Here is a 24,471-nt window from a genome sequence, read left to right as displayed (position 1 = left end):
ATGAACTTCCAATATACAAGGCAAGCCTAGCATCCAGACATGGGTTTCAGTAGGGAATGAGGCTCAGAACACACTACCCCAAATTTCGGCGCTTTGGTATATTGACTATTTTAAGCTGAATAAATTGAGAAATACCAAGTGTAGGAAAGTATCTCAGACCTTCCCCTGAAGTAGGTCATAAGACCTCAAGTAAGACCTCCATACCCCCAGAGGAAAGGAACACCCTTACCTCGAAAGGCGAAGGGACAATAACAGCAATCAGAATGAACAGGCTTTGCTAAAATTCCCCCAGTTTACTAATCTTAAACTAAATTTTGCCCTATCACATTTTCCCAGGATCTTTCACTCTTCATCTAAATCCAGTATAAAACATTCTGATTTAACCATTTTGGAGATCTTCATTTCCTTATGAAATCTCCCATGTCACGTAAAACTTATATTAATAATTTTGTGTTTCTTTCCTATTGTTGCTGCCTTTGTTTACAGCGTTTCAGCCAAGAGCTTAGAAGGGTAGAAAGAAAACATACTTTTTTTTCTTCCTCTACAGTTGTTGGTGACGAGGATTGGATAGTACTGACTGGGACACTCAGATAATTCTGGAGGCTGCCGCTGAGAGATCCTGGAACCTGACTAAGCCAACAGATAAGAATTCCTACTGAGTCAGTTTTCCAAATCTCTGCCTGTAGTGGCCAGCTGAGAGAGGAAGGAGAAGAAGGTAAGGAAGGTAAATTGTTTGCTGTCCATTCCTTTTCAAATCCAGATTAGCAGGGGAAAAATTTTAAGAATTATTCCTTTGAATAATTCCTTTGAATTGGTTCCTAGTACTTGCTGGCTATTGATGGATTCTTTCTCTCTCAGTGACAGCCATTGCTTTTCCATTTGTCTCATTGTGGGTCTTGAGAACTTGGCATGACTTTCCACCTGACACGACACATAGGTTGTCAGACCTGCATCTGCAGGTGGCTAACCATCAGGTGGGGAACCTGTGATATGTAGATGGCTAGGAAGAAATATGGATTGCACCCCATTTGCAGCTGATATTCTACTGACTCTTGCTAGCTCTTAGGAGGTGTTGTTTTTCTTTCTTTTGGCTATCTTTGGGAATGCTTCTGGGAGACCTGCTTCTTTTCACCCTCTCTGGGATGTCTCTTGTGTCCACAGTTAGTTTATAAAAGGGCTTATTGGTTTGGGTTTTGGGTAACATGGAGTAGGTATATCTTTGGTTTATTTTTTTATTTATTTTAAAAATGTTTAATAATACCAGGAAAATGTACTGTTTGTCCTATCTGAAACATGATAACAATATTTGATATAATTATGCTTTCCAAAATGCTCTGTGATCAGAAGTTGGCTTAATTGGAGGCTGATATTCAGATCCTGATAGGAAATATTAAGGCTTTCTCTCCTGAGCTAAAATGGAGCTATGTACTCAGAGAGGAACAAAATCAGGAAGTCTCTGTGTAGTCATTTATTAAAACATTACAAAGGCACATAACTCTGAATCTAGAATATAGGAATCTTTGGATTTCCATCTTGAAGATCTTTTCTCTGATAAAAAGTAGCAATTCAAGACAATGCAATTAGATAGGTGGAACAGCCCCTTGAGGTTACTTATTCAGGCTGCAGCTTAGTTCTTTGAGGAATTAAAAACAACCGTTCTTGCCTCACAAATTGAGTCTATAGAAACAGAAATGGTAGCTCTAAGAGCAATTCAAAACCCACTTATGCTTCTTACCAATGCCCAAATCTCTCCCATTATATCAAGATGCTTGCAGACACTGTAAATGGTCAGGACATTGGACTTAGAAAAATAAACTTACCGTAGACCTTTGAAAATAGGCAAATATGCCCCCAAATGCCTTCTTAGATAAAACTTACATCCTTTCTTTGTGCCTTTCAGACATAAATATTCTACCCTCTCCTCTCTAGGAGCCAAGAATCATCTCTTTAAAACACAAGCTTCCTGGGAAATAACCCTTTTCTCAGATCCCAAAGAAAAAATTAAAAGCCTTTTTGAAAACAGACTGCTTCATAGTGTCCATTGTCCAAAATTTAGTCCACAGCTTCCATGAAATTACTTATCAAGGTCAAATGACACTCTTAAAATCCTCCTCCACAAATATGGCTAAACAGATAACTATAACTTGATCCATTCAGAAATACAATTTGAATAAACATATAAAGTGGAGATAAACCAGTGAGTTTTCCCTACTATGTAGTACAAATTTGTGGCTAAAATTTTAGAATAAAACTACAAGATCTCTGTTTGCATCTGTCTGTATGGTTATGTATATTTAGGTTTACATGTATGTATATACGTAATTATATATGTGATATTTTTCTACTTTGAAACTATTACCAAATTAGTGGTATTACTAAATTAATTTATAAAATCCTGTAAAGGTCTATTCAATTTGGTTTAGAGATAATGAACACTTACATTAAAAAAAAACTTAAAACCCCAAGAAATATAGAAACTAACCCAAATGCTTTTCACATTCATATAACTTGACAAGTTGGAGATAAATAATATTAGTTTAATATGGTTGGTTTAATAAAAATAGCTATATTTTCTGAATTATGAGTATTACATATACTGTGAACATACATTTTTATTCCACTGGATTTAGTTGTCAAATAAGATTAAAAATGGTTAACAGGACAATGATTTAAAATGATGATTTGCCTTGTTTGGTATTATAATAAGTCTGCTTGAAGACAGTTTCCAAATCTTTTTTTGGAATCTGCAGCCTTAGAATTATGATAAATTAAATAATAGATATTTGTTCAAAATTTTCAAATAATAAAATACCGATACATTCGTTGCCAAACATAAGTTAAGTCAAAGTATTTTTTTGCATCTTGTTTTTATGTAGCAGAGACATTAAACATATTTGGTATGTGAATATACATGAGAAATTATACTATGAAGAAACGGCATATACTTACACAAAAACATGAGATAGTATATTCATAAACGTGCTAGTCACATACAGAATACTGGTATGTGACAGGCAGCTCACAATTGTCTAATTCCTAGTTTTCTCTGAAAAAGAAAGGTTACTAATGCTTAAAAATGAAAATGAATTTTTGTTAATAAAACTATTATAAATAATAAGAATTAAAGAGCTCTGTATGCAAGGAAAGTAAGATGTGTTTTTGATAAAACAAGAAATGAGGAAGAAAGGATATATTTTAGTTAAAAGGGAAAGAAAGAGTAATTTTGTCCTAAAATTGAATGGTTGTTCCAGAATGAGAAAGAAGAAAAGAGTAGAACCAAGAGTAACTGGACATTTAAAAAAAAAAAAAACTGTAGAAGAATTGTGGAAAAAGAATATGATGTGGGGTCAGCTGCTAAGATTGAGTGGATTTCTTTTTTTTTTTTTTGAGTTGGAGTCTCACTTCATCGCCCAGACTGGAGTGCAGTGGCCGCTCCCGGCCACTGCAGCCTCGACCTGCTGGACTCCGGCGATCCTTCCGCCTCAGCCTTCCAGGTAGCCGGAATTACAGGTGTGCTACCACGCTCGGCTAATTTTTTGATTTTATTGTAGAGATGAAGTCTCGCCTGCCCAGGTGGGTCTCGAACCCGCGGTCTCAGGCAATCCACTCACCTCAGCCTCCCAAAGGCACGGAATTACAGGCTGAGCCACTGAGCCCGACGTGAGTGGATTTCTTTAACATGTTTTTAAAAAATGAGCCTTAACATTAAAAGTTAACATTCTGATGCAAAACTAGAATGACACATTTTTCTAGAAGTATTGGTCTACTTTTACTAAAACGTATTAAGTTTCTTTTTATCTTTTAAGTAATCTGCCTAGGAAATAAATATTTTGTGCCTTTTCAAAATAATTTTCTGTACTTCATGTTGTGTTTATCAGGTCTTTGATTACTTAAGAAAACTAAGTTTTCTCAATGCTAGAAGAGCTAAATTTTTTTCACAATTATGTAATGTACAGTATTTGCCTTTGAAATATTTGATTGACACTTTAGTTAAATAAATAAATATTGTTTCATAATAATCAGTGATCCTACTTAATTAAATGCTAAAAATTTTTAATATTTGTGAAAAATTTTCCCAAATCAGATTATAAATAAAGTATTTTTGACCTTAAACTAACTTGGAAATTTCTCAGAGGGTCCCTGAAAAATATCGAAAACTTTGTTCTCTCACCACACCCAGATCATTTTAAAAATTCATTGTAGAAACAAGGTCTTGCCAACTTGCCACAGCTAGTCTTGAACCCCTGGGTGCAGGCAATTATCTTGACTCTGCCTCTCAAAGTGGTAGAATTATAGGCTAGGGAATCACTGTTAAATAAAAAGTTCTGTTTAGCCTTCTTTAACTTGTATTTGTATGGGTATATGTTATTAAAATAAATGTTTCCGAATGTAAGTGGAATTCCTAGAAACTTGTCAACGTCTTTATGTCCATAGTTCCAGTTATCTTAAAATGTTATATAACACATCATAATGCACTCTTATCAGATCTTTAATCATGGCCAATTCAATCTTTTGTCATTTATATATAGTTATTAAGCAAACTCAAAAAAGGAGTCTATGTGGTTAATTATAATTCTTAGTGCAGTTATGTAAATAATCAGGCTAAGTTTAATAAGATAGACTTATTCTGCAAGCAAAGTAGTCTTATATTGATTATGTTTTATAGAAATGTGTGTGACCATAGAGAATAAAATTATATTTCAATGGAAAACCATAGGGCGTTATGTAGGTTATTAGAATCTATTCCTGTTCATTGTCTTTGAAGTACTGTGTTTTTTTGGTTATTTTTTGAGTACGAGTCTTACTCTTGTCACCCAGGCTGAAGTGTAGTTCATAGCCATTACCACCTCAAACTGCTCAGGTCTGGTGATCCTTCTACCTCAGCTTTCCAAGTAGCTGGAACCACAGGCACATGCCACCGTGCCCAGCTAATTTTTTGATTTATTGTAAAGACGAGATCACGTCAAGTTACCCAGGCAGGTCTCGAACCCCTAAGATTCAGGCAATAGTATGGCCTCTGCCTCCCAAAGTGCTGGGGTTACAGGCGTGAGCCACTATATCCGTCTTGAAGTACTGTTATTTGTCTGCCAATTGGAATGAATCCTGCTCAGTTTTTCTAGTTGCCTCCGATAACTGTCTAAATCAACATTTCACATTTTTCTCTCACCCTCTTAACTTGGCACTACTGAAAGCTAAGAGTGAAAACTTTACTTATTAGGAATATCTAAAGAAAATTTGCAAATCGTGACTGGGAATCTCCATACTCTGCTTTGAGAAATAACCATGACTGTACCACAACCAGAAGCATTAAAACTGCAAGTCAGGAAATTTATGGATGGTTACTGCCATTCTTATTCAACTATCTAAGGTCACTTTAAGAGAAACATCTAGAAATCTTGAGGGTCTGCCTTCTGAAGTAAAAAACTGAGTTTAGAGTTTGTTCTAACCATTAACCTTTTTGTTTGTTTCCATTGAAGTGTGCCTTATCAAATGCCTGATTGTTCATATCATATATAGGAGTAAGGGGGTACCCTATTCCTACCCTTACACTGGGTGCTGAAATGAGACACACTGTTTAACTAAACTAACCTGTTCCCAGACTGAGAGACTTGTTTGATGGAATGTGGGACAATCTGCCACCTCAGTTTCTGGGAGTTTCAAATGAAGAAATGATGTGTTCAGAATATAATACTCCAAAATATGGCATCTTGACATATTGAGTATTTTGAGCTGCCGAGAAACAGCTAGTTCAGAAAAATACATGCCTGTAAATTTCCCCTGAAGCAGGTCATAACACCAGCATGTAAGATGTACCCTCCATTACCCTGATGAAAAGAGCATCTATATTTCTGAAGATGAAGAGATATTGAGAAAAATCTGAATAAACAGGCCTTGCTGAGATATCCCAGTTTATTACTTTTAATTCATATCCTTTGTCTTATCACATTTTCCATGATTTTCCTTTCTTTATCAAACCTATTATAAAATCATTCAGGTTTAACCACTCGGAAGGTCTTTTTATTTCCTTATAAAGACTTCCATGTGGTAAAAAACAAAACAAAACAACTTTTACTAAGTAAATTAAAAACAAACATTTGTAATCTTTTCTCTTGTTAATCTGTTTTTGGTTACAGAGCCCTAGCCAAGAATTTAGACGAATACAATGAAAAGGATTTTTTTTCTTCCCCTACATAGATGTTGTCAAGTTATTCTCCAAATGGCTATAGCGATTTACACTCCAACCAGCACTGTATAAGCATTTCTCTTTGTCTTTAATCATATTTTTAACTACTTGAGATTACTTAAATCAATTTTGGGGGAAAAAACCTTTTTAAAATTGAAAGTGTGTGTCCTTTCATCACTTCCCTTTTCTTTCTTTCTTCCTTTCTTGTTTCTTCAGTCTACTTTTTCCCCATTTCACTATCATTTTTACCCTTTTGTCAATCTTGCTTACAGATTATAAGCATGAGAATATTGCTAGCAACACATCTGAATTAAGAAACTGAAAGTAATATGTGCTAAATTTATATCTAATAAAGATCAAGTCCCCAAATCACTAAAGTCCATCATATTGCTCAGAATCTCTGCCAAAGTTTCTAACTAATCTTTCTAATCCTCCAGTATTAAAGTTTGTTTTGTCAAGTATTTGAGAATTTCATGCATACACATACACACTGCAATTCACACACCACTTTATTCCATTCCACTGTTTCCTTGCGTGTATTATATTCATTTTTTTTTTTCTATTATAAAATACTTCGGCTTTCTACATTTAGAGTTGGGTCCAAATCTACATTTACAAATTGGATTTCTCTGGACAGAAGATATTATAGCCCTAAGTGTTAGTTCCTTCCTCTTTATCTAATGGTGTTTGTTTTAAGGATTAAAATATGTATATGAAACCCACAAGGATGATGGTACTCTACAACACTAGCTACTGTTTGCCTGTCCCTACCCCACTTGAGGACTTGGTGTGTCCTTGCTATCTTGTATTTGCACTTCAGCTTACCTGCTTTGACTTCAATTCTACTACAGGTGCTTTGCCTTCCTGTGTTTTCCCTTGCTTCTCAGTTGTGGTACCTGTATTCTTTTTAATCATTGATGGAGGCGACATGACATGGCAGGAATCAGGCAGGCTAGGATTCTAAATGCAGTTCTGGACTGTGTATGTGACATTTCAATTATTTAAATTCTCTAATCCTCAATTTCTTCATCTGGAAATGAGTATGATGCTTTCTTTGCATGATGATTATTATACTTGAATTTGATAATCATTGTAAATGGTCAGCAATGGAAATAGATAATAAATAGTAGGGGATACCACTATTTTTTGGCAATCCCCCTTTTTCTCTTCATCTTAATTGCATTCCACGAGGGAAGGGACAGAGCATTGTTGTGATTACAACAGTAGTTCATTGGACAGTGCTTGGCCTTACGTATACTTAAGGTCATATTACTTGACTGAAGAAAAGAAAGAAAAAAAATGAATCAATCAACCAACCACCTGGCTTCTGACTCAAACACAATCTCAAATTCCACTTTTCCTTTCTGGATTTTTTAAAATTCCACTTTCAAACCTCCTTTCCACAAACCACTCATTCCCCTCAAGGGGTTTCTCTATAAAATACAAAAGTCTACATTTTTATTTAGTGTATTAATTTCAATGCCAATAGCAAAATTACGATAGATTTAAAAGGTTTGCTATGTTTTAAAAATTACAGTCTATTTAATATTTTTAATGAATAGTGTGTTCTTAAAGATGGTGCTAATTTCGTGTTTTCAAAGACAAAAGTTTCTTCCAAGACATTTCTCTCTTAAAAAAAAAAAACAAAACACTGGCATTAGAGAAATTCTTAGAAAAATCTTAATGTCAACAAATATCTAACTCTTCATTTATACTTGTGTATATTTTTTCTAGTGTTATTTTTTTTTAATTTTAAATTTCAGGCTAAAATATTTCAGTCACAAGCCACTTCGTATGGAAAGCACTGGGTAATTTTGATTTGTAACTTCTCTGGGATAAACACATGCAAAAGGTTTGGTCATATATTCATACCACTGAAGGGCATAAAGAAACACAAGCCGAATTACTTTTGAGCAAATACGAAGAGGTATTCTCTATTTGTTTTCAGGGAAATATGACAACATGTTTCATCCCATAAAATTATATGGTATAGTAGCTTTAACCTGTCACTTAGACATCCTAAATTACTTGCTCATTAATCATTTTTTAAAAATTGTATTCATTTATTTTTGGGGGACAGGGTTGCCCAGGTTGGAGTGCAATGGAACGATCTGGCTCACTACAGCCTCGACCTTCTGGCCTCACGTGATTCTCCCGTTTCAACCTTTCAAGTACAGGCATGTACCAGAATGCCAAACTAATTTATCTTTTTATTTTTTGTAGAGATAAGGTCCCACTATTTTCTCCGGGTTCATCTTGAGCTCCTGGGCTCAAGCGATCCTCCCACCTCGGCCTCCCAAAATGCTGGGATTACAGGCATGATCCACCCTGCCTGGCCTCATAAATCTTAATTATAGGAGAATTTAGCTTTCTTGTGGTAAAATAGTTATTAAGAAGGAAATGCTTTTGTGTTTAAAATCTCATACTACTGTTTGTCAACCCTAGTCTAAGGTATCTGAACGCTATTTGAAATTTTAAAATTTTTAAAAACAGAGGTAAATCAATGTCAGACTTGGCTATTTTAACAGCTATAACTTCTGACCTATCTGTTCTAATATGGGGAGAAGCATAGGGTTCTAAGGTAGCACTCCTAGATAAGTAATAACAAGGGTTGGTGACAGTGGCAAAAATATTACTTATCTAGGAGTGCTACCTTAGAACTCCACCTGCCTGTCCTCTAGCGGACGTGCAAATAAGCGGGGAGATGGCGTGAGTGGGAGCCTTAATCACAAGTAAGGCATCCTTTTATGACTGTGAATTCCATGTAGAAATAATTTTGATTACTTTCCTAATAATTATACATTTGTCAGGGACTTCACCTTGCAGGAAAAAAAAATGAATGTCATCGCATTTGTGAACCTTCTCATCCCTTGCCTCTTGTCTCATCTCTTAGGAAGTTCACCTGGTGTCGGATTAATAGCAAACACCAGCTTCAGCTCTACAAGGCTAGGTGCTGCTTGGCTTCGTATAGAACTGTGGTTTTTTATACTCAGAGGCCTGAAAAGCAGAAAATGTCATTATTGAAAAGTTTCTTGTTGTTGTTGTTTTGCTTTTTTTTGAGTTGGAGTCTCACTCTGCCACCCAGACTGGAGTGCAGTGGCCGCTCCCGACCACCACAGCCTCCACCTGCTGGGCTCCTGCAATCCTTCCGCCTCACCCTTCCGAGTAGCCGGAATTACAGGCGCGCACTACCACACCCGGCTGATTTTTTATTTATTGTAGAGATGAGATCTCGCCAAGTTGCCCAGGCGGGTCTCGAACCTGCGAGCTCAGGCAATCCACTCACCTCAGCCTCCCAAAGGCGCGGGATTACAGGCTGAGCCACCGAGCCCGGGTTATTGAAAAGTTTTAGCCCTCCATTATGAAGAGAGAAAAATGCAGGAAAGGTGAAAAGAACAAAATAAAACATAGAAGAAAATTTCGGCTAACGTTAAGCGGCAACAGAATAGAGCTCTTGCAAAGTTTGCAAGTTTTGGCTGCGCTCCCTGAAAATCAGCAGCAGTGATGTCCTCTAGGCAGCAGCTGTCACCACAGGCAATGAAGAAGCACTGGAAAGAAAAAGAAGGGACTTCTCTGCCCACGGGGAAACAGCTGATGCATAAAAATACAGACAGGGCTGAAATTAGCAACAAGTTGCTGGCTATTTTTTTCTTTCTGTAAAGTTCACTTAGTTACTAAGATAGATGTAAATTAAACTTTAGAGACGATGTGGCATCTCAAGTGGAACAGTGAAGGAATCATGCCCATAGGCAGAGGACACGTTTGATTTAAGATCCCGCTTCTTTCAGGTTCTATTTTCTGACTAGGGTGCACCATATTTAACTAAACCGTTCAGGAAGCAGATTCAGCTACCTATTAAATACGTGGCAGTTTCAAAATGTTCAAGATTCTCTGCCCAGCACTCACATTACTCAGCTGTCATAGTAAAGGGCTCAGATATATGATGTGAAAATTACATTTTAACGAGGTGTCATGTGTGTTTAAAGTTCTTATTCATCACTACATAGCCACAGCTTTTACTAGAGACACAAATGCACTTAATTAGCATATTATAAGGACAGAAGGTTCACCCTATCTTCATTGTTAAACTGTTATGTGCAGGCTTTTGGTTGTTGGTTTAGATTCTATAATCTCTAGCATAAATAAGAATCATTATAGTTGCATAATCTCAAATGGCTTTCAAAAAATGTGGATTGCATTCAGGAAGCCGAAGAGTAGGTGCAAGACAGTGGTTACATGTCTTTATTGTTCTATCGTTAGTTCTTATGGTTTGATGTGTTTTGCACCAAATCTCAAACAGCAAATTTTTAGGTCTGTTAGAAATACTAATTTTCAAACATTTTTGGAACTGGGCTTCTCTGCCTGCTATTGTCAACTTGAGTCTACTTCCTCTGTCTCTTTCAGTGGGAAAATACTGGAAAACATTTGTATACTCGACAAAGAAAATTTAGATTTTTGTATGGATAATTTAGAAACAAACTGTAAGAATCAAAGAAAATAAATAACTCACATTTCCCTCCTCTTTATTAATGAATAATTAATTCTGCACAAGGTGGTCTGAGAGAGAGAACAGTTGAGTGAAAGTCAGTTAAAACCAGTCACTAATAACAGCTGAATGCAAATGATGCAACAATCTGATCCCCTCACACTAGATTGATCAGATTTCGAGTTATGGTGCCAACGTGAGAATCGCTCAAATACCCTGTGAAAGAGTTAAGTATTAGTTGAAAATTTTTAATGTACATTTCATAAAAGATAGCCAACTGAAAGCAATGATCAATGTATAGTGTACACTGTATTTTATAAGATAGGAAAGAGGTTCAGTTTAAAGTCACATTTGAAGAAAATTCTAGATTAGATAGTTCTAGATCTAGTACTCTTCCCAGAAAAAATAGAGAAGACACTTTCACATGTACTTTATACTCAAGTGCTAGCACTTGCAAATATTTTTGATACAGGCAGGTGTCCTCCAAAGATCCTTCCGCCTCAGCCTTCCAAGTAGCTGGAATTACAGGCACGTGCTACCACGCCCGGCTGATTTTTTGATTTATTGTAGAGATGAGGTCTCGCTGCCCAGGTGGGTCTCGAACCCGCGGGCTCAGGCAATCCACTCACCTCAGCCTCCCAAAGGCGTGGGATTACAGGCTGAGCCACCGAGCCCGGCTGCAAAATATATTTTTAAGAGAACACAATTATGCACTGTTGGATAATCCATTTTCCATTTTCTCCAAGATGAAGAAATTCCTTCTTCAACTTCAATTTGTCAAGTAAAAAATTTGAGAATATGTTCTTAATATAAAATTCTTTAAACAGTTGGTCATTTTCTTCCATATTGTGAAACGACTGAGTTTAAATTCTAATCACTTCTGGAAGACAGCACATTATATTTTAATGTGCTTTGCTACTTCTCTTTAACCTCTACTCAACTTCCTTTAGATAAACCAAACTCACAACAATCTTCGTGAACTGGAGAAGCCAGGCACAGCGGGTAGGGGAGGGAAAGGTGAATGAGTGAATTAATGAAACTTCTTAGATTATAAAAGTAGGTGCCAAACAGTAAAAAAAATTGTTCTTAGCAAAGCACATTTAGAAATAACACCCCTATTCACCTCATATTCTTAAAAAGCAGGAGGGAGAATTATAGACCAATCTCCTTGACGAACAAGCAGCAGATTTTAAAAATATGTATGTTATTCATTTATTCATTCATTTATTTAATCATTCAACAAATCTTTACAGAGTAGCTTCTATTCTTTAGGGACTATCTAAGAATTTTTAGACATAAATGTCTAAACCAATATTGGCAGGTTTATTTTAATGTGAATCAAATTTTAATTATAATGTTCCCAAAAAAGTTTTTTATTAAGCGGAGATTATCTGTTTTTGCATATTCCTTAATATGGGAAATATAGCTGTATTATTAAAATTGTTTCTAAGAAATTGTTTGCAAAAATAATTGCTATATGAAAACTAAAGTTCTAGGCTGATTGTGGTGGCTCATGCCTGTAATTCCAGCACTTTCAGAAACTGAGGTGGGAGGACTGCTTGAGCCTAGGCGTTTGAGACCAGCCTGGGCAACATGGTGAGACCTTTTTAAAATTAAAAAAAAAAAAATAGCCAAGTGTGTTGGCATGTAGTCCCAGCTACTCAGGATTCTGAGATGGAAGGATCTCCTGAGCCTAGAAAGTCGAGGCTGTGGTGAACTGTGATGGTGCCATTGTACTCTAACCTGAGTGACACAGTGAGACCCTGACAGAAAATAAAGTAAAACAAAATGAGTTCTGGTTTATTTTTCCACCAATTTCATGCAGGAAAACCAAAAAATGCTGACAGTTTTACACTTAATAAGCAGAATAAGTGATGACAGGATAGTGCTCTGAAAGATTTTAGAAAACTAAAAGTTTTTAGAGAAACGTAAGAAACATCAATTTTAAATCTCGTCTAAACACTGCCCAGAAGAACAGGCCCATTAAGAAATTTTCAAGGGGAAATTTCACTTATAGTCTCCATAAGCATTTTAAAAACAAGTTAAACAATCAATTGATATGAATTTATGTGAGTATTGTTGAGATCATATATCGTACGATCGCCCAAGACATTTCCTTTGAAAAATAATTCAAACATACATGTTATGTAATGAGTAACTGGATAAGAAACAACAACTTCATAAAATGTGACAATTAAAAGTTGGGGGATGGAGTTGCAAAAAGTGAGGAAATGGAATTAAATAACTTCTGAAACCACTTTTAGAATACTTCCGAGGAGCTTAGCTTTTCTTCAAGTTTTTCCTCAAAGTTTACCATTTCTGACATTAAAAATGACCCTTGTAAAAACAAAACAAAACATCTGATCTCACAGTTCGGATTAGGTTTAGGGATACAATTTTTAGAACACAAATACATGTAGTTAACTGGTAATATAAACTTCAAATTATATTTGTATCTGGAGAATGCCTTGCACTAACAGCTGGTCAATTTTTGAAAAAGTTATGTGAGCCGCAACGTTTTAGGCGTCTCATATAGAAAATGTGTATAAAAATGGTCCTTGTAGGGCTGGGCACGGTGGCTTATGCCTGTAATCCCAAAACTTTGGGAACCTGAGGTGGGAGGATTTCTTGAGCCCGGAATTAGAGACCAGCCTGGGCACAATAGTGAGATTTTGTCTCTACAAAAGTCAAAAAATTAGCCAGTTATAGTGGCATGTGCCTGTAGTCCCAGTCACTCAGGAGGCTGAGGTGAAAGGATCACTTGAGCCCAGGAGTTTGAGGCTATCATGAGCCATGATCGTGCCACTATACTCTAGCCTGGGTGATAAAATGAGCCCCCAATTCCTAAAAGAAAAAAAAAAAGGTCCTTGTAGGGTTGGTATCTATTAGGTTAAGTTTGTTACTGTAATATGCATATTACAAATATTATCTCATTAAAATTTAACAGTAATCTTCTGAAGTATTATTTTTTCCACTTTACAACTGAAGAAATCAAGACTAAAAGACTGAACCACTTGCCCACTCTCAAATAAATTACAGAGAGAATTCAAACCCAGGTCCTTCAGACTGTCAAACTCATGTTTGGAAGCGTCAGAAGAGGATTTCTATATATCCAAAAGAAGCATGTTTGCCTTTTATCTTCCAACACCAGATCTTTAGATGTACAGGACAGTTATACACAGGAGAAGTAAAACAGATTCCTTTATATAAAAATTCCAAAAGTGTGATTTTTTTCATTGATTAGAACACAGTTAAAGTCAGAGCAAACAGAGTCAGTCTGCTAAGAACAGATGGTAACAACAAAGAGACTTTGGTTCTATAGACTTAGGATTCGTTTTTGACCTCAACATACTTATAATAAGCTGAAGTTTTCTGTATGGAGACACAAAAGAAGACCCATCATAAAATGGCAAGAAGATTTCACTAAAGAAAAATTCTTTGAAGAATGTCTATGTAATTTACTAAAGAAAAACACCCAGCTGAAACTGTGGGGAGTAAGATGAACAGCCTCTATTAATGCTAATTGAAGTTCTCCTATCCACACATACCATGCATAAAATTTACTTCTGTACTTATTCTTTCCACCTTTAAACTGCAATAAGTCCATGCTAAAGTACTAGGTTTTTAATTTTGAGCATTCATGCATGAAAATGGATAAGTTTTTGTGATTACGCTGATAAATTTAATACAGGTGAAATCTTACTATGTGTTAAATAATAAGTCTTAATTGCTTTTGTTTAAAAAGAGTGAAAATTGAATCTCCGGCTTACGTTAGGAATTCATTTTAAAAGCTGAAGTGCATTGCTTCTCAGTTTGCCATCCTTTTAGCAAAAATTGGCAGTAGTATGTTTTGGGCAAGATAGCCTATATTTTAACTCCCATAAGCAAACTAACAAACAAATAAAATAAAATGAGGGTATAATTTTCCTTATGTCCACATTTACAATGAACTTCCCTTTCTCTATGTATGTATGTAAACACATACACATTATTCATAAGTTTACCGATGCATGCTGGAAATAGTTTTTTGGCAAGTCTTTAAATACATGATACTATGATATCATTTTACTCTTTAAGAATACTTTATGAAATCAGAGTTAAGAATTTGCTTTAGCTTATCAGATCAAAACCTGGGATGCTAATTAATTTTAGCCTTACCTATTATTCCATATAAAAATAATGTTTAGTCTGTTAAATAAATATAATTTGAAATATTGTGACTGCCCCTGATTCACTCATTAAACTCGAAAAACTATGAGTTATTCTTTTGAGGCAATTAAATATTACTTCTGGTTTCAAGTAAGAGTCAAAAAGGCTTAGAACCATCCACAGAGTTTTCACTAACAAAACATAAATTCTAGTTTAAGAATATCACAGCTGCCGGGCTCGGTAGCTCAGCCTGTAATCCCGCGCCTTGGGAGGCTGAGGTGAGTGGATTGCCTGAGCCCGAGGGTTCAAGACCCGCCTGGGCAGGCGAGACCTCATCTCTACAATAAATCAAAAATCAGCCGGCCTGTAGTTCCAGCTACTTGAAAGGCTGAGGCAGAAGGATCGCCAGAGCCCAGCAGCTCAAGGCTGCGGTGGCCGGGAGCGGCCACTGTGCTCCAGTCTGGGCGACAGAGTGAGACTCCAACTCAAAAAAAAAAAAGAATATCACAACTCTGAAAAAATAGTCTTCCCAGCAATCTCCAGATGATTGATTCTCGCTCAGCTTTTAAATTGCAGAGTGTATTGGTTTAAAATAAAAGCAACCTTACCTGTACAGCAGTAAACCAAATAACGCAGTTGTTTTAGAAGATATTTTGAAGAATTAGTAAGAAGAAATTGCTTTTGTTGCTATTGCATATTTAGGCCTTTCCTTTGATTAAAGCCAATTCAACATAATATCAGCATTGCCAATTACAGGAAAAAGTGCTGTTACTCTGACTGAAGCCTCTCGGGTGTTAGAGAAAATGCTACCCAGTTTTTCATTTTATCTGAATAAGAAGTGGAAAATCTTTATTCGTTCAACAAGAGTTACTGAGTCTTATTTATTTATTTGTTTTTGTTTTTTTGAGTTGGAGTCTCACTCTGTCGCCTAGACTGGAGTGCAGTGGCTGCTCCCGGCCACCGCAGCCTCGACCTGCTGGGCTCTGGTGATCCTTCCGCTTCAGCCTTCCAAGTAGTTGGAACTACAGGCACACGCTACCATGCTAGGCTAATTTTTTGATTTATTGTAGAGATGAGGTCTTGCCGAGTTGCCCAGGCAGGTCTCGAACCTGCGGGCTCAAGAAATCCACTCAACTCAGCCTCCCAAAGTGCGGGATTACAGGCTGAGCCACCGAGCCCGGCTACTGAGCCTTATTTATTTATGCAATATATTACAGGAGAGTCAAAGAAGACTGAAATAATGGTCAGATAAACATATAATGAAAGGAGGGGTAAGGCAAAGACATGGCCATATAAAACTTAAAATTTAGTTCTGTAAGATGTGTATGTAATAGACTAAGTTAGAAAGCCAAATGTCATGCTAGTGAAAGAGTGATTTAAAAACCACAGAAAATGAAGACATATTAACAGCTAAACTCTGAGTGATAAAAATGATTTTTAAATTGCAACATTATTGCCAAAATATAGACATTTATATCTTAGTTTTCCACTATACTTTATCTTGAAGAACACTATTATGGCTAGTTAACAAATTTAAACTTTAAAATAAGATAATTGTGCTCAGTTATAAATATTAATTGAGCTCAGTATTAAAGCTATTTATGATTGTCTTTAAATAATATTAAAATAAATTCTAGAGGGGGAAATAGCTTTTAAATAACAAATGAAAGATGATGTCAAGTTTACTCAAAATTGTTCTGTATTGCCATTTTTTATAAAAATTGAGATCTACTTTTTCTGAACTCATCAGCTATCAACATTTTTATCTGTATATCAATTAGATTCATTCAGACATAGGCACACTCAAAACGACAAAATTCCCAACAAGGAAGGTCATAGATGATGCCTTCTATGAGGTGAAAAAGTATTGGTATGGGGCACCCTGATGGGTAATATCCAGTTAACTTTTTGACATATTCCAAGTATATAGCACTTCAGAGGGCGTTTCACAATTAATTAGACAAGATGGCATTCTATTTTAGCAAGGGTTTTGTGCACTTCATTATACAAAGAAGTAACCAGCTGATAATGATAAATACCCTTCAAAGAAGAAAGGCCAAAAATTGGCCTTTCTGTGCAAGTGGAAAAGAGCCAGTTTCTTGCAGTTATACTATTTCACAGCTGAAAGAGATTATCGGCAACCTTTTTTAGATACAACAAAATGAGCAATTTTCAGGTATATAAGCCAGAAGAAAGACTACAGAGAAAGGCTAACCAATAACATACAATAAGCTTATTGAGAACAAACCGTAAATATTTCCCCATAAACAATCATCAAAGATCTATCATCAAAGGAACTTACCTGATCTACTATCCAGAGGTCCAAAATCCAAAGAATATTTCACGACGTGATAGTTATTCCATACATAAAGTAGGTTGTCCCTGGGGTTGTAATCCACAGCTGCAATGTACTGGTACGAATTGGGAAAGGGTACATCCACCAAACTATCCTTGCTTTGGTCGGTGTTGTAAATGTAGTCAATCTTATTCCCAGTGGCCTCATTGTCATCATCCTCATATACAGATTTGACCACATACAGAATTCCACAAATCATAAATGCATTGGAAGCTGACCTTTTATCATATGCAGTATCCCATGTCCCTTCAATCCGTAGGGTGTAAGGGTTCAATTGACTAATGACAATTTTACCATTATTTTGCTCTGTTGCGTAGATTACCCATAGCCCATTCTCATCAACTGCCAAGTCTATGTCAGATTTGCCTCCCCATCGGTAAGGAGAGGTGTCATGATAATTGGCATTTGCTATGATAGCCTCTCCACTCTTTATCCTAGTCCGCAAATCAAACTTTACTATGTTCCTGGTGCGCTCTTTGTTGAAGAACAAAGCTCCATCATACACTACAAATCCTGTGCCATCCACCCTATGAGGGAGCTTGTAGGTTGTAGTTGGCCTTCCAGCAATGAAGTCATCCTTGGATGAATATTCAGTCAAGGTATCAGTTCTGTAGGGGGTCCAGGGCATATAATAAATCTTGTCAGAAGCCTGCAGCGGGTCTTTGCACCATGCCCCAGATTGGTGGTCGGACTCAAACAAATGTTCACTCTGGTATACTCCTTTTAGCAGTCCAGGACAAAGAAAAACTGTTGGAAGGGAAAGAGTTAAAATAATAAATATATTAATTAATATTTTGTCATACATTTTTATTTTTCACCAAATGAAGTACAACTCTAACAAGAGATACCACCACCACTTATTTTGCTGAAGTCTTATGAGAACACAAAATATTCTTCCACATTAATTCTGGCTTTCTTTCAAAATCATCTTGACTTTGTTTAATAAAATATTTAACTTTTTTAGGTGCTTTCCTGTGATTTTTACCATGAAAACAGGTGTTATAATATTTTGGATATTTATCAGATGTGACATATGTCTATGTATTCTATAGACATATAACAAATACAAAAGTTATACACAATGTTTTCAGTAGTTCACTGAAGAACATATCTTATTTTGAAATAAAAATATATTGTTTCCACTCTGATGAAGTTAGCTATTCAAGTTATCATTAAGAAACAGATGGATATCCCATAGTAATTTTTTTTAAATAAAGAAAAAGAAAAGCCCTGTAATACAGTCTGCTGAATCTTCTAGCAATAAAGTTCTCAAAGCTGCTACAACACACACAGAGCATGCAACCCACACAATTAAAAATGAGTGATGGATGGATACTGGAAGGAAAAAGAGAAAGGAAGAATAAGAAAGGAAAGAAGGAACAAAGAAAGAAGAAAGGGTGATAGGTTACAGAAAAGGACCCAAGATCTAGATTTTAATCAGTTAAAAATGTCCTGTTAAATACAGTAGTATTGGAACTTAAAAACATGTACCTTTTACTGTTACATGAGTAGAGCATTAAAAAACAAGATTACTTGCTATAATATTTTGCTGCTCATACTTCAGAATGAAATGGGCAGAAATCATCTGATTTGCTTGAGTTTTAGGATAATTCAGTAGTACACTGTGTGAGTAGTGGTAAGAAAATTTGGTTTATTCTTCGGTAATGAGGAGACTATCAAGCAATGTTTCCCAAAGGGTGGTCCTTGAAACACCTGTTTCAAGAGGCATAACTAGAAGTAACACAAAAAGAAAAAAGAGATCTTCAGCCACATGTTTAAGAAATATTATATTAAATATAATTGTGGCAGAAATTCTAATAGCTTAGATACTTCAGTGAATCTCCAAGGTAAAAGTGGGGAAAGCAAACAAATTTCATAAACTAATTGTATGAAGGATTCTTTTATAGAGAGCTTCTTTGGAGTGTGGAGTTGGGCTGAACCTGCTATGGGAAACACTGCTCTAATATACTTGCAAAGCAAACACACCGGAAAATAAACATGCAGTTCACTGTTATGTTTGAAATGATTAGAAGTGTACTGGGTGGAGACATTAGAAAATCACAGAATTTGGATGTTGACCCATTCTTTTAATGATTAAAGGATTATTCTTTTGGCATTAGTGATTAGCTTTTTATCTGCAACTATAAGCGTAGATCCAATGAAAAATAATCTAAGATGAAACTCAGCTAGGTTTTGGAGATTATTGACAAGAAAATTACTTTCCTAACATGCCCCAAAATTTATGTTTGAAGAAATGAAAAGTCTGAGGGGGAAGCTGACTACCCAAATCTTCCATAGCAAGGATAGCAGGCCATTGTCAATTTATTATCAATAGTAATATTGAAAGAATGATTATAAGAATTTCTCAGGATTTTTAATATGGTTGCTATGATTATATTGCAGAGGTATCCACTGCTGTCAAAATTGTATATAACATTTATGCTACAGTTAATAATCAGAAATTTAGGGTACTTCAGAAAACTATCTCCCCTTTCCCCTCAATCGTTAAAAATTACTGGAATGGAGAGACCACACCAGAGCTATGGAAAATTATCTAGTATAGAAATGCAAACAAATCTAAAGCAATCACTATCCATCACCATCTACTGGATTTCTCACTACTTAAATATAAAGAGGAATAAAACATACTCTTGAAAATTTTACACTATTAAACTATTTTAGGGTAAAAGGATCAAACTGGCACTGGTCAGTAATACAGATTAAGTGAAGCTGAGCAGCAGAAGTAGTAAATAAATTTTCATAAAGTAGATAAGAATTAATAACAGAATTATTTTAACTAATTGTTAAACTGTTAAATAACTTAGCCTATAAATAGTATATAATTTATGAAAGGTATTTAATTACCTTTTTGTTCCACTTCTATTGGAGAGAGAGAAGTAAAGAGAGAAAGGAGAAAAGAGAATAGATTAATGGTACGGTATTGGCCAAGCACTTTTTATTCACCTCTTCCAAACTGAAAGTAAATAATTTATTTCACTCATACTTGCTTTAGTGAACAGTATATGTTTTCATAAAACCCATTTCTCTTGTACAGTTATTTAAAAGATAATCACATTATAGGCTTTAGAATATAGTACAAACTTTGGGGGAAAAGGGGCAAAATTAATCAAGTTAAGATTAAACAAACATACCATGCCAAACTACAGACATAGGAAATACAATATTTATAAGAACACCAATATTTCCATTTGAAAAGCAAGTCGGCAATTATGCACAGAATGCTTTTAAATAGTTTGCCTAGTCTCGCTTATAAATATAGTTTATACTGCTATTTAACATAATAGCTTTGCTTTTATGCATCACAAAGAATTGATCTTTTCAGAGCAACTACTCTGCAATTCACTTCCTAAGGCCCAAGATTTTTCATACCTTGTTAGTCTGATGAGAAACATACCTTATGGGACTACATTTTAACTTGCAATGTTCTTACCCTGAATAACTGGATTAAGAATTCTCATGCAAAATGCTTTTCTCCTCCCCATTCATCAATATTTGATATTACTGTGGAAAAATACTGTGTTTCAGAAAAATCTATTATCAGAAAGTTTACATAAAGAGCTACCAGCTTTGGCCTTTTCTGAAATTCTATCTGAGTCAACAAACACTTGTAAAAATAAACTCAGATTTTCAAATATGTTATGTTTATGTCTGTCAAGTTAGATTCTATTATTATTTTTAAGGCATGGATCAATACAAGTCAGTACAAACTTTGGGAAATTGTAACATATACTACAAAATTCATCAAGCAGCATCTTCTTTATCTTATAAACATCTGTCTTATCAGAGACAACTTGTCTACATCTTAGCACAAAAAAAGAAACCAATGAGAAAAAAGGGGAGATGTCAGATGTTAGGGAAGAACGGGTGTATAAGTACAAACTTTTAAAAAAAATCACAGATTTCATGTGATGTAAAACTAAAGCAATTCCAGTAGAAGGGATAAACTGAGATGTTATATACAATAAATCAATTTAATACTCCAGGAAATTTTCAAAAACTTGTGAGAAATACTGTTTGAGGTAATTACATTTGGTTGAGATTTCTGTGCCCTGATCTAAATTTAACGTATTCTATTATTGTAAAAACTATATTAATTTCTCTCCAACAACTTTTTGGAAGCTTCAGATTTCTTTCCTCACTAATTTGCAAGTATTTTTAACAATACGATATGCTGTCAAAATGTATCCTCATCCTCATTTATTTATTTTTATTTATTTTTTTGAGTTGGAGTCTCACTCTGTCACTCAGACTGGAGTGCAGTGGCCGCTCCGGCCAGACCTGCTGGGCTCCTGCAATCCTTCCGCCTCAGCCTTCTAAGTAGCTGGAATTACAGGCACGCGCTACCATGCCCAGCTGATTTTTTTATTTACTGTAGAGATGAAGTCTTGCCAAGTTGCCCAGGCGGGTCTCGAACCCGCAGGCTCAGGCAATCCACTCACCTCAGCCTCCCAAAGCGTGGGATTACAGGCTGAACCACCGAGCCCGCTCTCATTTAATTTTTATTAACTAAAGTGTTCTCTGGACTGTATGACTGAACATAGGCCAGTTAAAATCTTTATCTAAAAGATGCGCTTTAGGCTTAGACGAGAATACTAACCAACCTGTTTTCAGACTGACAATTAGAAGAAGCTTATATAAACACCTTAAATAATTACTTAATCAATAGTCTCAAGTTTGAACCTGAGGTCCATTACAATGAGAGTTGAGGTTGGGGCTGGAAAGTTAACAATTTTTACTACTAAACTAGACAGAAATTATTAGAACCAATTTGGTTCCTTGAAATACATCCTTCTGAGAATTACATATTGAGGTATGTGCATTCTAAAACACAAAATGTACACTCATGGAATTTTAGTCATATTCTTTCACATAAAATTCATAGACAGTCTTAATTTTTTATTTTTTATTTTTTTGAGTTGGAGTCTCACTCTGTCGCCCAGACTGGAGCGCAGTGGCCGCTCCCGGCCACCACAGCCTCGACCTGCTGGGCACCGGCGATCCTGCCGCCTCAGCCTTCCGAGTACCTGGAATTACAGGCATGTGCTACCACGCCCGGCTGATTTTTTGATTTATTGTAGAGATGAGTTCTCGCCTGCCCAGGTGGGTCTTGAACCCACAGGCTCAGGCAATCCACTCACCTCAGCCTCCCAAAGGCGCGGGATTACAGGCTGAGCCACCGAACCCGGCTGACAGTCTTATTTATGAGTGCAAATATCATATGTATAAATTGAGTCAGAATCTCACTCTGTTGCCTGAGCAATGGGAGTGCAACGCCAATGCAATGGAACAATCGAGGCTCATCACAGTCTCAATCTCCTAGGCTTACACAATCCTTCTGCCTCAGTCTCCCAAGTGACTGGGACTACGGAAACGTGCCACTGCACTCAACGAATTAAAAAAAAAAATTGTAGAGATTAGGTCTCACTATGTTGCCCAGACTGGTCTTGAAATCCTGAGCTCAAGCAATCCTCCCACCTTAGTCTCCCAGAGCTGGGATTACAGACTTATGCCACTGTCCCTGGCCAGCAAATATCCTAACTTCTTGTGAGTGATATTTCTCTCTTCAGCAAATACTTAAGGAGAAATATAGGCTATGTGACAAAAAATATTGATAAGATATCAATGATATTCTGTAAATGCTATCCTATACTTTGGTGAGAATTTACATTTTTCTTTTCTTTCTTTCTTTCTTTTTTATTTTTTTTTGAAAGCAGGATTTACTGAGAGGACAGAAAAGCTCCAGAGTGGAAGGGGGCTTGAGGGGGTTGCCTGAATTTACATTTTTCAAAGAACCTCTTGTCTCATCTGTAATTTGGTAAAATTTTGATTTTAATTATCTGGTCCTGGTCTAATTTCAGAGTCATTGGCATAAGCTGTAGCGCAAGTAAAGCTTGCCTCTGTTATTTGCTGGTTATTCAAAATTAAGATTTATTAGGCAGTTCTGCTTTGGAGAAAATTATTATGGTCTTGCCCATGTCATGACTGGCTGTAGCTCATTTATCATTCATTTGATATTTTCAAGACTGAAATAAAACAGTCCTATAATTTAGGTTGAAACAAGCACACACAAATCATATTTCCTTATCCCAGGTTGGCAAGACTATATAATTTGTCGTTGAAAAGTTTAGCAACAGTTAGGATTAGCCAGTCATTGCTTATCATTTAATTCTGATTCCAGAAGTTTCCCTTCACATGTTGTAAAAAGTGGTGAAACAAACTCTGGTTATACTATATAAAATCATATGTGCAGTACATTATCTGTAAACTGATTTGAATATTTTAATGCTTGGAGAAGAAAGGAAAATTTATGAGAAATTTGTATCTCCAATTCAAATGTAAAACTGGAGGAGGGAAAAAGGAAAAGAAGAACAAGTCTATGGATAGTATTGTGGGTCATATTGGAAAAAAAAATTGTTGTTATAAAACAGCCCGCAATGATCTAAAAACACAGGCTAAAATACTCCTTTCCCTCCTCTCTGTAATTAGATCATGAATAAGTGAATTGAATGATGACAATTGTGCTAGGGCCTTCTTCACAATCTCCTATTTTTTAGTCTGATCCAATATCCTGAATTCTGACATTATAGCTGTCATTGTTCATTTCCAAACCTCTCTGAAACTAGTTTGTCTTCTCTTCTCTCCACACTTTTAACCCCCCAAACTATTTTTATTGTTCATTCAGCCTCTATTAATATGTTTATATATTTCCTTAAAGTGATTTCATGGTTGTCCTTTGTCAAACTTAATGTCACAGCTGTATCCTGTGGTAAGAGTAAATGGCAAATTCAAACTTCAAACTAAGGGAAATTTTATTCTGTATAAAAGAAAGAAAGAAAGGAAAAAAAACTAGCCAAAGTTTCTCCCTATTTCTCAACAGCTTATAAAATAGTTTTAGGATATTCTGTACCATATGCAGTACTTTTGAATTGCAGTCTTTAATTAGAAAAGGTATGGAACAGAGATCATATGCATACATTGCCAAGCTCTTTCAAACTGCATCACAAATTATAGAGAATTAAATGTATTGCATGTCAAAAATTTTTAATGCCATAACTAAAAACTATAAAACTGTATTTAATTCTAATGCTGTTTAAATTTTCTTCTCTTTTAAGCAGTAAATCATAGAATACATTTTCTATGTACAATGTAAATGTTGCAAGTGGGTAGTGTTATAATCTAATAATGCCTCTATATTTCTATAATATATAAATAAGAAATCACTTATGGGGAACACAAGATGGTTATAAAATATTAAATAATTTATAAATTTTTTTC

The 24,471-nt window shown here is 35.7% G+C and overlaps 1 protein-coding gene across 1 annotated transcript in view; it reads right to left on the bottom strand.

Annotated features, from left to right (window-relative positions):
• The window catches only part of LOC103270773 (adhesion G protein-coupled receptor L3), a gene marked incomplete at its 3' end in the record, with an annotated part of 680,895 nt that overhangs the window by 152,078 nt on the left and 504,346 nt on the right, over window positions 1-24,471 (bottom strand). Inside the window, exons 7-8 of the mRNA XM_008068295.2 lie at window positions 20,041-20,055; window positions 17,122-17,922 (exon numbers count right to left, since the gene is read on the bottom strand). Coding sequence (XP_008066486.2) covers window positions 17,122-17,922; window positions 20,041-20,055 — 816 coding nt within the window. The remainder of the gene's footprint in view (window positions 1-17,121; window positions 17,923-20,040; window positions 20,056-24,471) is intronic.

This window comes from Carlito syrichta, unplaced genomic scaffold (assembly GCF_000164805.1).
Source record: "Carlito syrichta isolate Samal-C Ts95f unplaced genomic scaffold, Tarsius_syrichta-2.0.1 Scaffold309933, whole genome shotgun sequence".
In the NCBI taxonomy this organism is placed as follows: Eukaryota; Metazoa; Chordata; class Mammalia; order Primates; family Tarsiidae; genus Carlito; species Carlito syrichta.
The sequence above is the reverse complement of the archived record's forward strand: the minus strand, read 5'-3'. Positions and strand labels throughout refer to the sequence as shown.